Source organism: Nicrophorus vespilloides, unplaced genomic scaffold, assembly GCF_001412225.1.
Source record: "Nicrophorus vespilloides isolate i.1.1-1 unplaced genomic scaffold, Nicve_v1.0, whole genome shotgun sequence".
Lineage (NCBI taxonomy): Eukaryota > Metazoa > Arthropoda > Insecta > Coleoptera > Silphidae > Nicrophorus > Nicrophorus vespilloides.
In genome coordinates, this window is record NW_017098730.1 from 4,269 (window position 1) to 19,544 (window position 15,276).

The following is a 15,276-nucleotide window of genomic DNA, read 5'->3' on the forward strand; positions in this document are numbered from 1 at the left end:
GAGAAATCCATAATAAGTATTTTATAATTATTTTTTTTTAGTTGTTGTTCATTCCTAACTATTTCAACTTCCTGGAAGTTTTTATTTTTTTAGTTTTATCGTTTCAGAAATACTTCTTTACACGTTAGACCGTAAATTTCCTTTCGTCCTTATCAGCGATACTTGTCGAACACAATTTTCCGGGCAAAGAATGCATAGCAGAATACGAAACAATGGTGGTATGGTGAGTAACGGCGGTTTCGTTCGATGATTGGGAATAAATGTGCGGACGATAACAAAAAAAATATATTCATAATAAACATTTTCGTTGTTGAATACATGCGCGATGGCGAATTAACAATCGAACGAAACAACAAGAAAACAAAGGGGATTTGCGAAAACATCTTGGATTGCGAAAACCGGGGCCTTATCTGCATGCCATAAAGATACTCCTACGAAATCGTTTCAAGAAATCGTTTCGCCTCATCAGTTGCTGCAGCTGCTTGAAATAACGAAGACGTTCTCACGCTGATTTCGGTTTTTATTTTTTTGTGCGAATCGACAGGTGTCGTGTCGGCATTCCTTATTATTATACCTTTGTTTATTATTTTCGTTTACGCTAAGAAATCGATACCGAACTAGTTTGTTAATGACTAATTAATTAGTGCTGTGATTTCATTACGTTGGCCTGCGCCTACTCAGCTTAGTTTCGAGCTTAAGCACACCGGAGACGGATGCTTGCAAACCAAAGGTAATCCAAGTTAATATGTTATAGAGTTAATATATATATATATAATATATATGTATATACATTATATTATATATAACGAGATGACAATCTCGTATCTTGGAATCTAATCCGATAGATCGATGATAACATCCGTTTTTTGAAAAAAAAAATTGAAAAAAATTGAAGTGGATGTACGCGCAACGAGGGCGCATAGGGCACTGACCTACCTCGATGTCGGACGACAAAATATAATTGTGTTTTATTGAAAGAACGCAAAGTGAAATCAAGTGTACGACGCTGATTGCCAATTAATTAAATAATTGGAAAGTGATAACGGGGTTGAGAGATGCTATCGATGCTTAATTTGCTGAAAGCGTTGCGGCGATATGGCGCCGTGGATTTGCATAAAGTCGGGGAATGGTGTTGTTTTTCTCTTCAGCTTTTCGGTAGGGGAATTTCGTGAGGAACGCGTTTTGGTTTTTGGAAATGCCGAAGGTTGGTATTGACGATGGTGATCTTTTCTTGGTAGGGTCTTTGCGTAGGCAGGTAAGGTAGGCCCTACTCATCGTTCCCAGTTCTTGGACCCTTTTCGGTGGGCCAACAGCAAACAGCGCAACGCGATCAACGGTATCTGCTCACAGACTGACAGACGTACGCACAATTTTATATATATATTCTTTTTTTGTTCGTTGCCTCGTTCTTATTATTATTATTGGTCGTTTCGCGTCTAGAGGAGATGGTTGATAAAGCGCTCCAATAAATACAGCAGCCACCCATTCATTTGTATCACGCTGTTATTATCATCATCAAACCGCGGAGCGACTGACGCCGATCATAGTTATAGAATTTGCTACTTATCAGTAACGGTAAGCTAGTACCAAGTGCCAAGTTTGGAGCTGTACGGAACGGACGTCCTCAGGTATAGGACACAGAGCTGCAGTGAAAAGTGCTACCAAGAGCCGTACATCATCTTCTACACCGAGGTCCTGAACCTATCAACCCTGGCAAAATTCCATAAAGTTTCCACTCTGTAAGTACAAAAATGTGAAGAAATCACATGGCGTCACCTAACTACGCTTCTTCGTGGCAACGCACCATCATTCCATACCATCAAATAAATACAAGAATTCAACAAATTTCAACAAAATTTTTTCGCAAATTTATTTAAAAAAAAAATAATAATTTGAAATCCTGTCGCGAGCTGAAGTCTTTTATCGCTTAATCCGACTTCACGCCTATAAAAGATTTTATGGACGCAAATAAAACCATTTTATTGTGTATATATAGTTTACTCTTTATGTTTTATTATTATCATTTTATGTAATTTCAAAAAAAAAAAAAATTTGATCCGTTTCCGCGCCGATGGAAAAACAATAACCATAGGTGTCTTCTTCTTCCATCCGTTATCAGCTCGTGTTCGGTAAAGTGATTGAATGTTGTATTAACGTGAAACCGTAATCACTTTATCAACGAATTTCCATTTCGGTATCGATTCGGCATGTGACAAATGCGATAATGTGTATGTCGACGGGGGGGATTTCGTACTGTAAAAATATGTATTTAAAAAAAAATATTGGAAAAGAAATTGTTCTTTGCACACCACACTAGACCAGGCACGGTTCTTAATCCCTCGCACTTAGAATATTCGTCCTTATTTGACGGATACCGGGGCGCTTCGTTTTACGTCACTGCGATCCACTCGAAGGAGTAATGAATATTGATAATTGATTTTTTCTCAGCCTTGTTCTAAATTCAATTATTTCCGATAACGAGAAACCTCTTATCGCTGCGAGTGATCCCTTTGTAGTTGGCCAGAACGTGATTTAATATTTTCAATCACCGTGGCGACAAAAAAACGTTTAGAAAAAGATGTACCGAGAGATGAACCATCTTCCATCAACTTTCCCCATGACCAAAAGCGGATCGTCTAATGACACAACAGGCCATTAAGCCGATTATGATTTAATTAGTTTGAGACCAAGGTCTAGGAACCCAGTAATTCCCCCCATTCGGATGAACGCAGAATCACCGATGAAATAATAATAATAATAAAAAAAGGAGTCATTCCGATTCAACATCACGAAGTTACAGACAATGGGTATTACGTAATGCCCGGAGCTTATCTCGGGAGTAAAAGTCCTGCCAGAATTCGGAGAAATCTTAAGTAGAGATCAATGATTTTTTTTTTGTATATCTTTTAAATTATTATTTCATTTACTAAAAATATGTCTTTCTCCCTCCTCTACCAAACCACAGCTGTCCCAAAGCTAAGGTCAATTGTCTGATGATCTCGTATCGTTTGAGGAAATCGATCTACTTATCGCATCCCTAAATACAATGTTGCCCCCTCAAGTAGGTGCAAAGATCGCGAAAAAAACGGACACGGGCTACAAAACAACGCGAAAAATTTCGAGATCGTGCTAAACGAAAAAGCAAATTTCCGAGTACGGAAAAAGAAGCCTGCGGCGCCCATTGATAATTACAATTTCAAATCGATTGGTTATTACACTATTATAAGAAAAAAAAAATCTCTGTCTCTCTTTTTATTTCTGCCTCTCCACTATTTATTTATATTCTTTTGTTTCATTTTTTTTTTGTTGTTTCTGTACAGTTTTATGATTTAATATTTCGCGTCCGATCTGCGGTATAAATGTATGCTGCAATTGAATCTCCATCCCATTTCGCGATTGGTATCATACCAAAGCGGCTCTGTCTTCGAAACGGTTTTCGCTGTGTTTCGCGACCTTCGTGTTTGAACAGAAATTACCGACTTTAGTTAGCAATTGTATTGCGTGCGAAACTAACTCAAACATTTGAAGAAATAGGAAGGGAATGCCAAACAATAAGTGAACATAGTACTAAAAGAGATGCACGTTTTGTAATTGAGAGTGCGAGAGAGTTGGAGATAGAAAGTGTAAGTTTTTTGTCAAATTATCCATTATCGCTGTGGAAAAAGCATGTGCGAAATGTGTGTGAGTGCGCTATCGCTCGCATTTTTTACTGTGGACTGGCGATAGCGTGCCTTGAGTTTGCTGGATTCTCCCGACAGTTTCAGCGATGTAGTCCAAGATTTCGTAACTCCGTCTGTCTGCTCAGTGTGCGTGTGTGCGATTGGAAAACGAAACTCTAATTATTTATTAGGGAACCGATTGTCTTTAATTGAATGATCAATTTTGGTTTTAGCTTCTGCGACCTTGAACGTCCTCCGGGTTAACTACACCGAAAAAGGGATCTGGCTTGTGTACAATTCAGTGAACCAACGAAACAATTAAACCGTCATCAATGTAAAGCAGTAAGTTCTAAAACAATTGTACAATTGATATGTGTACGCAATTTAATCATGTACTAAAACTAACTTGTATTGTTTCTATTGCAGCGGATCTTATCCTGTTTTAACATTTATGATCAACATAAATGTTTTAAGGATACCTATCGGAAAGTAGTGTAAAAACCATGGCGGGCAACAAGGATCCAGAGTTTCGTTACACCGACACACCTGATAGTACGATGAGTCAGAGCTCACTGGGCTCTGAGCAGTTTACTGTCTCAACTATACTAGGGCTAGTCGACGATGGCAAGGATACCGATGGTAATTATTGAAAACCTACCAGAAATGATGATCTTACAAATATTTAATAATTTCAGGAGTTGTAATTAAAGTTGAATCTCTCCCCAATTCAAATATGGGTTCTACTCAGCACACCAATAGCTCCCAAGCGAGCTCCGACTATATCTTGAAAAAGGAGAAGTGGTATTCTGTCACTCTTCAGATCTTCATACCGTTCATGATTGCCGGAGTTGGGACTATTGGAGCTGGAGTTGTGTTGGGCAACGTCCAGGAGCACGAAGTATTTAGGAATGTAAATGCGCTTTTCATTTTGGTACCTTCGATTCTCGGCCTCAAAGGCAATCTTGATATGTGCCTGGCTTCGCGTCTCTCCACGCAGGCAAATCTGGGAAACATGACCTCAAAGAAAAAAATATTGAAGATGATCGTAGGCAACATAAGCTTAGTCCAAGTAAGATACTTTCTTGATGACAATCACAACTTTAGATACTTAATATAATTTTTTTTTAAAGGTTCAAGCTATAGTGGCTGCCTGCTTAGTCTCTGTATTTGCAGTGAGCGTATCTGCAGTAATGATTGGAAAATTCGTATTCAATGATGCAATCCTCTTGGCAGCCTCTAGTGTAGTCACAGCTACAGTATCCTGTTTCATATTGGGTAAATAGACATTCACATCGCAATCCCTGTGCGTGTTTTACTTAATCCTTTCGCATTTAGACCTGGTGTTGATCGCTGTCATCACTTTGGCACACCATCTCAAAGTGAACCCGGACAACTTAGCAACTCCTCTGGCTGCAAGTATTGGGGATATTGTGTCATTGATCCTGCTCTCGACAATCGCCGGACTTCTGTACAAAATACATGGTAAGCATAATCGAACTTTGTAAATAAACAAATCATTAATACTGATTCATAAATTTGCAGATAGCCACACTTGGGTTTTGTACATGATTTTAGGCTTTTATTTATTAATCGCACTTCCTTTGTGGGTTTTTGTTGTAAGGAAGAATGAATACACCAGACCGATATTAACCCATGGTTGGACTCCAGTATTAGTAGCTTTATTAATTAGTGGGTAAGTGATATGTTTGCTTATTTCATCTGAACTAGTCTAATAATCATTTTGGGTTTTAGGTTGGGTGGTCTAGTTCTGGATTCTGCAGTTGACGACTATCAAGGTTTTGTAGTATTCCAACCTATTATCAATGGTATTGGTGGTAACTTGGTTTCCGTACAATCTAGTCGAATATCAACCATGTTACATCAAACATCCTTGCCTGGAATTTTCCCACCTCATACCCGCTGGTGGGTAATGCCGTGGACTGCTCTTTTCAAAGGAGGTAATAATCATAGATAAATACTCCTAATTTTGATATTAATAATCAATTATTTTTCCTCAGTATTTTCTGCTAAAACTGCAAGGATGCTGATCATCATGGCAATACCCGGTCAGACGGTATTCGTGTTTGTCGCCGATTTCATTTACAACGGAGTATCAACGGTAACACCGGAATTCGTCTTCACCTACTTAGCTGTGGGCTTGATCCAGATAATGCTGTTGCTCTACATCGCTCACCTCCTGACCCACACCATGTGGCGATGGAAGATTGATCCAGACAACTCTGCGATCCCGTACCTCACAGCTCTCGGCGACTTATTAGGATCCACACTCCTATTTCTAGCATTCATGTTCCTGAGATCCATCAACCGTGAATATCAGCCGATCATATGAGAAATTTCACGAAATTTTGTTGAGAATGGAAGCACAATCTCGACAAGATTTGTTTTTTTTTAAATATTTATATGAATTATTTTATATATTCTAATTTGTAGTTCTCCGATCTTCCATTCCTACATTTTGTTTATCTATATATCTAATATTTTCTATTCCATACCAAAGTCCTAAGACACACTAACTACTATTTTACTAGTTGATTTTTTTTAATAATTTATTATTTTTTGAATGATATTCATAATGGCTGCTGATTCACGAGGTGAAGCTTCTAAGTACCAACAATGCACGCTCGTGAATAGTATTATGTACTTAATGAAAATAAAGAAATTGTGTGAACCATTAACTCAACTCTTTATTATGCAACCGACGCAGCTTGTTGCATGTCCCTCTTACGTTATATAATCGAATTTGACTACAAATATTTGTGAACAAATTTGTATATGATTTTTACATTCAAAACGTTTTTTTTGTATTATCATTGAACGTGCGTAAAAAATAATTGATATCATTAAAATGTACAACACTTCCATATTTATAAAAATGAAACGACTTTTCGCACTATTCAAAGATGTCACTAGTCATACCAAAAAAAAAACGAATCGAATGCTTTCAATCATTTTTTTTTAATAATTTGTTTTCTATGTCAACTACGTTAATATTATCAAACTTCAAACTATATGTTTAAGAATACCGCCAAACTTATTGCAACACAAGCATTTCTTTAATTACCTAAGTAATACTTAAACAAACACAGATACTGTTGCCACGTTTTTTTTTTGTATTACAAATTATATTGCTGATAAAGTATTATTAGTTGGATTATGAAAGATCTCTACGTAATTCTAATAGTGCAAATCAGAAAAACAATGTTTTTCAGTTGCAAATCATACTTAAGTATGGTTGAATAAAATTTAAAAAAAAACCGTTTTAGTAGACTTCATTTCTTGTAAAAATGAAATAGTTTATGTTTTTATTTGATTCACTTTATTTCCACTTCTAATAAATACTGTATATTTGTCGTTGTTGACGATAACTGGAACTAAATTTTAATAAAAAAAATAAATTACATAGATATAAAATTAATTGTTTTTGGTTAATTAGGATTAGTTACAGGGTGACACCTATGATTTATTTCCAAAAGTACAACTTGAAGCTGAAACGAATTCAAGGAGGCTATTGTGTATGGGAAAACCCTCGACTTTCCCTCGATCGATCGTAAGCTGTTCTTGTTACGCAAGAGTCGACAGATGTCGTAGTGGCATGGAAAAACCTGTCAAAGGACCTAAATTAATGTGAATGGGGGTCGGCCTTAACAGTGGGGCAGCCTCCGCGGCCTCGACGAGACAATCTGAACGAACGCGCAGAACTGCAGTAGACCGCAAAAACGTAAGAACATTCCGCGTTAGAACATCGCTCTTCGGGAATACGACAAAACACACGCTGCCCCCGCTGAACGACCGCAAACCTCTAATTCGTGTAAAAGAATCCAGGATCCGGAAGCTCGTCCATCCCTTAGTTGACGATCCGTAGGAAATGGCATCAGCACCCGAAGGATTGATGCAGACGGCAGAAGTATGAATCGCAGGAATTCCGCCGGCATCGATTTTTGGATATAGGTGAGAAGAGAAGCCCGTGCGGCTCGTTACGTCGCGCTCTTAATGAAATTACGAAACGCGCCCCGCTGCAATTACATAATTGACAACTGTCCGGCGGTTAATTGCGATGGATGTTTGTCCTCGTTGCGCGTTCGACTTTCCAGCGGACTTCTCCTTCTATTATTTACAGATATTTCGTTCCACCGACAGGTATTGTAAACAATTAGTCACGAATCGGTATTTACATTCGGAAGGCCACTGCAAATTGTGTACGTACTCGCACTCGTTGAACAGACCCGTTAGAAAGTGAACCTCTGTCCGCGGCGGTCTTCTGCAACCCTTACTTCCTTCCTACAAACCCTCGGAACAATTCCAACTTGCAAACCATACACTTTATTATACTATTTCGGTGATACAATTAGAAAGTTGGCCAAAACGAGGTCCCGCATTCCGGTCTCACCTGCTACTAAAGCTTATCTCAACGAAATCGGCACAAATCACTCAAAACTGTTTACCTAAGAATCCTGTCAGTGATCGTAATTAGGTCTTTTTTTTTGTTTTGTTTAGTTATGATAACAAAGTTTCATATATTGTCATTAAATACGCGCGCGAAAAATGTATTGTTTACGGTGTATCGACGCTTAGACGCAACTCTAAGTTCGTGAGTTTTGCGATTAACTCGTTAATAAGTAAGAGTCCTTACTGTATATACATGTAAATCCTGATTATAAAATTGAGAGTGACTATCGATCTTTTTGTGTGTGAAACGATACCCGTTGACATAGTTTCCATTATAAAATCAACGTAGTGCAATCATCGATTGATGATCGCACGCTGCCAAAGAGCATCTTGTTGTTTTCAAGTATTAACATCGTTTAACCTTTCGATGAAACGCGGCGCGAATTATTATTATTGAACGGAAAAATGCGCTGCGTTGAATATTGATTGGGCTTTTCAAAGATCGCGTGTGACGCGAAGAAATGTTACAACACGTCGATTTTTCTTGCTGCCGGCGATTGACTATAAATTAATAATGTATGGTTTCGTTTCCAGTGAGGCTGGTATGCCACATCATGAGCGGAGGACGTACCCTCATCGGGAGACGTCGGTTCCCAACCACGTGGTCTGGCATCCTGATGATCGTAGTGATAATCTGCGCCCTTCTGCAACTTGCCTTCTTAAGCTTGGGGGACTCCTCAGATTCTGGCGGCGATTTCAATGACTCCTCAGCAGCCATCCTCAGCATGGTACCATCGGGTCTCCACAAGTTCCTCACGCCTCGTCCTCGCAACCTGTCGCATGTCCATCAGAACGGTACTACAGCAAACCTTATCTACAGACAAGCCCTCAACATATCCGAAATGAAACGCAACATTGCATTGTACAATCTACAGCAAACTGTATACAACGAAGATTTGTTTGGATCCCTACAAAATGATTCAGTTGTGATCGTCGTACAGGTAAAGAGTTAGATCAAATTGTTCGGTATACAAAGAGAGAAACAAATTGTATCGATACTAATTTGCTTGTTTTGCTCATTGTTAGATACATGATCGTATTACGTACTTGAGGCATCTCATAGTGAGCTTGGCGCAAGCTCGCGACATCTCTCAAGCCCTCATTGTCTTTTCGCACGATATATATGACGAGGAAATAAACACCCTAGTACAAAGCATCGACTTCTGCAAAGTGATGCAAATTTTTTACCCGTACAGTATACAAGTCCATCCGAGTCAGTTTCCAGGAGAAGATCCGAACGATTGTCCGCGGGACATCAAACGAGAACAGTAAAAGGCGATGGTCTTTTGTAGCGAAGCGATAGGCATTAATGGGTTTTATAATTTTAGAGCATTAATCAGGAACTGCAATAACGCTCTGTTTCCTGATCTGTACGGCCATTACAGAGAAGCCAAGTTCACGCAAACCAAACACCATTGGTGGTGGAAGGCAAACAGAGTATTCAATCAACTGGATGTGACCAGGAACCACACTGGTCTGGTGGTATTCCTGGAAGAGGATCATTTCGTCGCTGAAGACTTCATCCACGTGCTTAAGTTGATGGACAGGACATGTAAGGCGTCGTGCAGATACTGCAATATTTTATCATTAGGGACGTATTTAAAGACGTATAATTATTACGGAAAAGTAAGAACCAATTTCTTTTATTTCTCTAATTACTCAATTAACAACACTCACACCCTATCTCTATACTCTAATAATCGTTTAGACAAAACTGAAATGACTATTGCTTTACGCTTAACTCCATCCATCTTGTCTGCACTGTTCTCATGACGAATTTTTAACTAGTACCAAACTTAAAATACCATTGCAGAAGGAGGTATTGCGAGCTATGAAACAACAAAGTGTTGTAAATGCAGGCCAAGTACAACCTTCCTGGTCATTTCAAGTGCTGCCTTCATTATATCAGCACTCACAAAAGGTAGCTTTTCGTAGAAAGTTCTTAGAAACGTTTCGATTAATTTTTATAATTATTTTAAAAGGCAGCGAAACCTCCGTTGATTGATATTGTTCTTATTATTATTATTATTATTGTTATTATACATTTTTACAATTATTATCATACATGCGCGCTTGTTTATGTGATCGCATTGCATATTTGCATGTTTCTGCTTTTGCCTGTGAAAATGTGTCCGTAGTTTAGAAGCATTCATTTATCATTCGTAAATTATCCTGAGGGGGAGCAGGGGAGCGAAATTTGAGGCGTCAAGGACTTCCAGATCCATTGAACCCAGATTTTTGCGCGCCACCAGCGCTCACCGCAGAAACAGAGAGAGAGAGCAAAAAGAGCACACATCTTACAGAATTTATTATATTTGTTCACATTCTATCAGCTCTTTATCATCTCTCCGTTGCACATATTCAGAGAGACAGAGTCATCCGCGTTAATCACTCTGACTCTCTATTTATCTTCTCTGTGACACGCATATTTTCCAAGACACGATCACGTAAATAACACACACCGAAATAATCCTTGAATCATCACGCCGTATCGCGGACACTCTCCTTTTCTATTCCTATTGTCGTTTTGTGTTTATATGTGTGTGCCCATGTGTATAAAAATATCATAAGAAACCGTAAGATATTTCGAGGAAAAGAGCTCATATGAATTTGTGATGCAAAGTTTTGTAGGTGTGTCCTCATTGTAGATTTCCTTTTTTTTAATATATATATATATATAAAAAAATATATTTACATTTGTATGCAGGACGTCGCATGTCTTCCATCAGACTGCTCTGACCGCTTTTGGTAATTTTCTAGGTAGAGATTACACCGTGGATAAGTAGCAAGCATAACATGGGTATGGCCTTTAACAGGACCACCTGGATGAAAATAGTTGGTTGCGCAGATTACTTTTGCAAGTACGACGACTATAATTGGGACTGGTCGCTGCAACAGGTGTCCCAGAATTGCTTGAAACAGAAATTACACGCTATGGTCGTTCGTGGCCCAAGAGTCTTCCATATTGGCGAATGGTAACGTTCCTTAATCAAACCTCTTCCACCACCTCTAATACTAAATTCTAAGTTTACTTTACTTTCAGCGGTGTGCACCACAAGAAAAAGAACTGCGAGTCCACTGCGGTGATATCGAAAGTACAAAAGGTACTGAAATCGGCGAAGAGGCATTTATATCCCGACTACATGACGCTAACTTACGTAACGCCGTTGAAGAAGCAGAAGATACGCAAGGGCAACGGCGGATGGGGGGATCGCAGGGATCACATGCTGTGTATGGGAATGACCTTAAGATAGTCGAAAGGAGAATGTTCTTGCTCATCGCCTAATCACACCGAAAGTACTTTATTATATTGTCTTTTTTATTTTATTCGAGAGTTACGGGACTGATTTCTTATTTTCATTGGTACTAAATAACGGCACGAACATACATCAGTGCTTGCTGCCTAAAGAGATATTCGTAAGTGAATAAGATTTAATCAATATTAATAAGAATCTATTTTAATATATTTTCTATGATGGAGAAAAAGAGAAATAATCGGTTTAAGTGAAATGAAGAAGAAAGGAAGAAGAAAAATATAAATAAACAAACAAAAAATTATATATATATATGAAGAGTAACTAAAGTTTGTATCTAGTCCAACCGCGGCGGCGTTCGCTCGGCCTCAGAATATTTTGTACGGAATTGGAGCCTCGTTTGAATTGAACCACAGCTTATTTCTTCGTTTGTCTAGTCAAATCGTTATAAATTTAATATTCTGTTTTTTTTTGCCAAATAAAAATAAACAATGGAAAATAGAAACATTTTTGCCGCATTGTAATATTTGTAATATGTTGTTATTTTTTTTTTAAATTATTATTTTTAATTTTATACTAATATGTGATACATGTACTTATAATTTAGCTCAGTAAGTTATAAGTACATTTTTGAGTTTAATAAAAAAAACACACAAATGTAAGCATTATTACATTTAATTTCCTACTCAAAGAACAAGGCTTTATTTATATGTTTATACCAGAAAAAACAGTAAAGGTAGTAAAAAAAACGAATGAAATCTACTCAAGCTCCAAGTTGCTTATAAAGGATGGGAACATAGTCGTCCCATTCAGCTTGGTAGAAGTTTCCAGCAATGGGTTCACCCAATTTGTATTTAGCTGCGAATTTCTTAATGGAGAAACAACCACGGTTGTCGCCGGAACTATAAAATTATTAAAACTATTGACTTTTCTTTTATTTTTTTTTTCCCTGAACTCACGTGTTTGTAAGTCTTGGTTCATCAAAGTTTAACTTCTCAGCTTGTTTGTAAACAAGGAACACGTAACGGTGAAGACCGGTACCCTCTGGTGGTCCTGAACCTATATATTGGGATAGGGTATCACCTTTGGAGATGTCAGCTCCAGGAATGTTTCCTACCAACCAGTGATGCCATTCCCTGTACGTAGGTTCCTTGCGACTAGGCGCATCCGGATCTACAATATGCAATAGCTGAATGCATAGAGATCGCATTTGATTTGATTAACGGTAATTACCTGTCATGCACAGCGTATAAAAGGCATTGTTATCAGCTGTCCACTTGACATTGGGAATATCTTTGACCTGTGTTGGTGTTAGCTCATTGCCAAGGTTCACAACAGCTCCACTGGCATAGCTAACCTGCAATAATCATACAGTTCATGCAATTGCAGGATCTCGATGTCCCGCATATACTTACTTCGGCGACCTCCTTGGGGACTGTCGCAACAACGTCCGGTACAACCTCCAATTTTTCCATCGCTTTAACAAGTGAAGAAAAGTAACGAGGTTTGAATTGTGTTCTTAAAGCGGTTGAAAGCATCTTTAAACTAAAATAAACTGCTGGACACACACATACGGGCGACGCAACAATAATACAATTTTTCCTCACTTACCTAACTGTTATCAAGAGCAAGAGAGGATCCAAGGAATGAAATGATGGGAATCCGGCACTCAAGCAATGATTCCTATTTGATCATCCATAGATTCACCACTATTCCACCAGATGGTGCTCTGTACCCAGTTATATTCCATTGACGCACATATCTTGATAACACTTATTCTTATCAACTAATCCGCCCAGGGGGATCTTGTAAAATATTTTCTACACATATCCATTCTTCGGGAGGTAATTTTCTTGTAATTAAGAAAAAATGCGTGAAAACTCGACGGATGTTAACGAAACAGCGATTTTTAGGAAAATCCTATTCACTTTTTTCCAATTTCTACAGCTCGTAGCATGCGACTCGACAACAGCACGAAAATGCCAATAGGCTCGTTGGAAAGATGAAGTATTCAGCTTTAAATAAGGTGGTCGATGATATAATTATCTTAAAGGGTTGTCGAAAAAACGTCTATTGCGTGTTACATAAAGAACATTTTGGAACTTTTTTTTCATGAAAAGTTATGTAAGGATGGAGCCCATCCTACGCAATCATGAAATGCAACAAAAGTTACGTAATAATAAAAATAATAAAATAATAAAAAAAAACACTTAAAAACTCGTCGGATATCAACGAAACAGTGATTTTTTAGAAAATCCTATTCACTTTTTTCCAATTTCAACAGCTCGTAGCAAGCGACTCGACAACAGCACGAAAATGCCAATAGGCTCGTTGGAAAGATGAGGTATTCAGCTTTAAATAATGTGGTCGATGATATAATTATATTAAAGGGTTGTTGAAAAATTCACAAAAATCTGAAAAAAAAATCGGAGAAAACGTCTATTGCGTGTTATATAAGGAACATTTCGGAACTTTTGTTTCATAAAAAGTTGCGTAGGTCGCCATCTACGCTCATGTCAACAAGTTACTAATGTAATATTGTTAACGAAAATTCGATGAATTCGTCTCGAGAAAAACTGAAGTGCACCATCTTAATCATGAATGCACAAGTAGTATTTTCTGTAATAAAAACCGTAAAAACCATTTGAACTTTTTTTATCCAGCACTACGGGATATCAACGAAACAGTGATTTTTTAGAAAATCCTATTAACTTTTTTTTCCAATTTCTACAGGTTACGTTAAAAAGGTGTGGTATTCAGCTTTAAATTGTGTGGTCGATGATGTAATTATTTAGACAAATTGAATTGAGAATGAAATTAAAATGTTTTATTTTGATAACTTGTAGTAGACCAAACAACAATGCCGGCAGTTAGGTCGTTGGAAAGGTTTTATTTGTCTCTATTATTTGCGTATTCGAAGGTTTAGTTAGCACGAGTAGTAATCAATTAATTTAGAAAAACGTAAAGGTATTGCAGCAAATTGAAAAAGAGATAGTTAAATAAATGGTTATATTCATATATATTAGAACTAATTACGTGCTAAAATAATTATTTAATTTACTGTGCTAAAAAATATATTTTCGCTTTCATTTGCTACAAAATACATTAGTTTTGGTCAATTAATAAGAAAGTTATTAAGATTTAATGAGTTGGCGGTTTTCGCAAATTAAGATTTATTCAAGCACTATTCTGATATGTTTGTTTATTAAAATTAGAACGCAAGTGGATTTTATGACAGCGCCAAAATGCCTGAAACTACAACCTTTGCTATATTGCTAACAGATGGCACTAGCTATCACGAAAATGGAATATTTATTTTGCGCCTATAGTGCAGCAACCAAACATACACATTGGTGACTTGAGCAAATAAGAAAACAACTTCTTAGATGCCGTGTGGCTATGGTCGCCTGTATCACGAAAATCTGATACGAAAGGTCGATTGGTTCAATTCCGAAAAACCAACAAAAATTTGTGGTGGCTGTTAAACCCGAAAGGGGTAGAATGGCCGGAGAGATTTATATCAATAAATAAATTGATATAAATCTCTAATATAACTTTTTAAAAAAAAATAATTAATTCTTATCATTGTTTGAATAAAAAAACTTCTTAGATAATGGCCTGTATTTTAGTAAACTTGAGCTCCCAGAATAATGTTATAAATGGATGTTGATCTTGAATATACACGGATTAAAATGAGTTCAAATGTTAATTTGTAGCTCCAACGGTGTCTTCATAATTGATTAACAAACTTTGGTATTTCACAAATAAATTGGGAAAACAACGACTTAGATAATGGCTTGTATTTTCGTAAACATGAGCTCACAAAAGCGAAAGAATTATTCTTTAAAACAGTAAATTAGAATTTTATAATATACACTTGGTTCTCTTTTTATGTG

At 37.4% G+C, this 15,276-nt stretch overlaps 3 protein-coding genes across 9 annotated transcripts; 2 read left to right on the forward strand and 1 right to left on the reverse strand.

Moving 5' to 3' along the window:
- Positions 1-561: 561 nt before the first annotated feature.
- On the forward strand, positions 562-6,355 carry LOC108563074 (solute carrier family 41 member 1-like). 4 transcript variants are annotated; one of them, XM_017921647.1, is made up of 9 exons: positions 562-730; positions 3,893-4,001; positions 4,086-4,298; positions 4,355-4,728; positions 4,790-4,934; positions 4,995-5,141; positions 5,202-5,352; positions 5,412-5,617; positions 5,678-6,355. In XM_017921647.1, the coding sequence occupies exons 3-9, from the start codon at positions 4,163-4,165 to the stop codon at positions 6,007-6,009; spliced, it is 1,491 nt and encodes a 496-aa protein (XP_017777136.1). In that variant the 5' UTR covers positions 562-730; positions 3,893-4,001; positions 4,086-4,162; the 3' UTR covers positions 6,010-6,355. The 4 variants fall into 4 exon arrangements, with proteins under 4 accessions (XP_017777136.1, XP_017777133.1, XP_017777134.1 ...); XM_017921644.1 differs by lacking the exon at positions 562-730 and adding an exon at positions 1,114-1,739; XM_017921645.1 differs by lacking the exon at positions 562-730 and adding an exon at positions 3,372-3,623.
- Positions 6,356-7,236: 881 nt separating this feature from the next.
- On the forward strand, positions 7,237-11,543 carry LOC108563072 (alpha-1,6-mannosyl-glycoprotein 2-beta-N-acetylglucosaminyltransferase). 2 transcript variants are annotated; one of them, XM_017921638.1, is made up of 7 exons: positions 7,237-7,628; positions 8,661-9,067; positions 9,153-9,394; positions 9,455-9,752; positions 9,940-10,047; positions 10,887-11,101; positions 11,170-11,543. In XM_017921638.1, exons 2-7 carry the CDS (start codon positions 8,681-8,683, stop codon positions 11,378-11,380), a joined length of 1,461 nt encoding a protein of 486 aa, XP_017777127.1. In that variant the 5' UTR covers positions 7,237-7,628; positions 8,661-8,680; the 3' UTR covers positions 11,381-11,543. The 2 variants fall into 2 exon arrangements, with proteins under 2 accessions (XP_017777127.1, XP_017777128.1); XM_017921639.1 differs by lacking the exon at positions 9,940-10,047 and having other exon boundaries at positions 7,239-7,628.
- Positions 11,544-12,039: 496 nt separating this feature from the next.
- LOC108563073 (phosphatidylethanolamine-binding protein homolog F40A3.3-like) lies at positions 12,040-13,095 on the reverse strand. Of its 3 annotated transcripts, none has more exons than XM_017921643.1 (5): positions 12,992-13,095; positions 12,796-12,857; positions 12,614-12,737; positions 12,340-12,553; positions 12,040-12,282 (listed from the first exon to the last, which is right to left on the reverse strand). In XM_017921643.1, the coding sequence occupies exons 2-5, from the start codon at positions 12,853-12,855 to the stop codon at positions 12,144-12,146; spliced, it is 537 nt and encodes a 178-aa protein (XP_017777132.1). In that variant the 5' UTR covers positions 12,856-12,857; positions 12,992-13,095; the 3' UTR covers positions 12,040-12,143. The 3 variants fall into 3 exon arrangements, with proteins under 3 accessions (XP_017777132.1, XP_017777129.1, XP_017777131.1); XM_017921640.1 differs by having other exon boundaries at positions 12,796-12,925; positions 12,992-13,092; XM_017921642.1 differs by having other exon boundaries at positions 12,796-12,935; positions 12,992-13,086.
- Between the last annotated feature and the right edge of the window lie 2,181 nt (positions 13,096-15,276).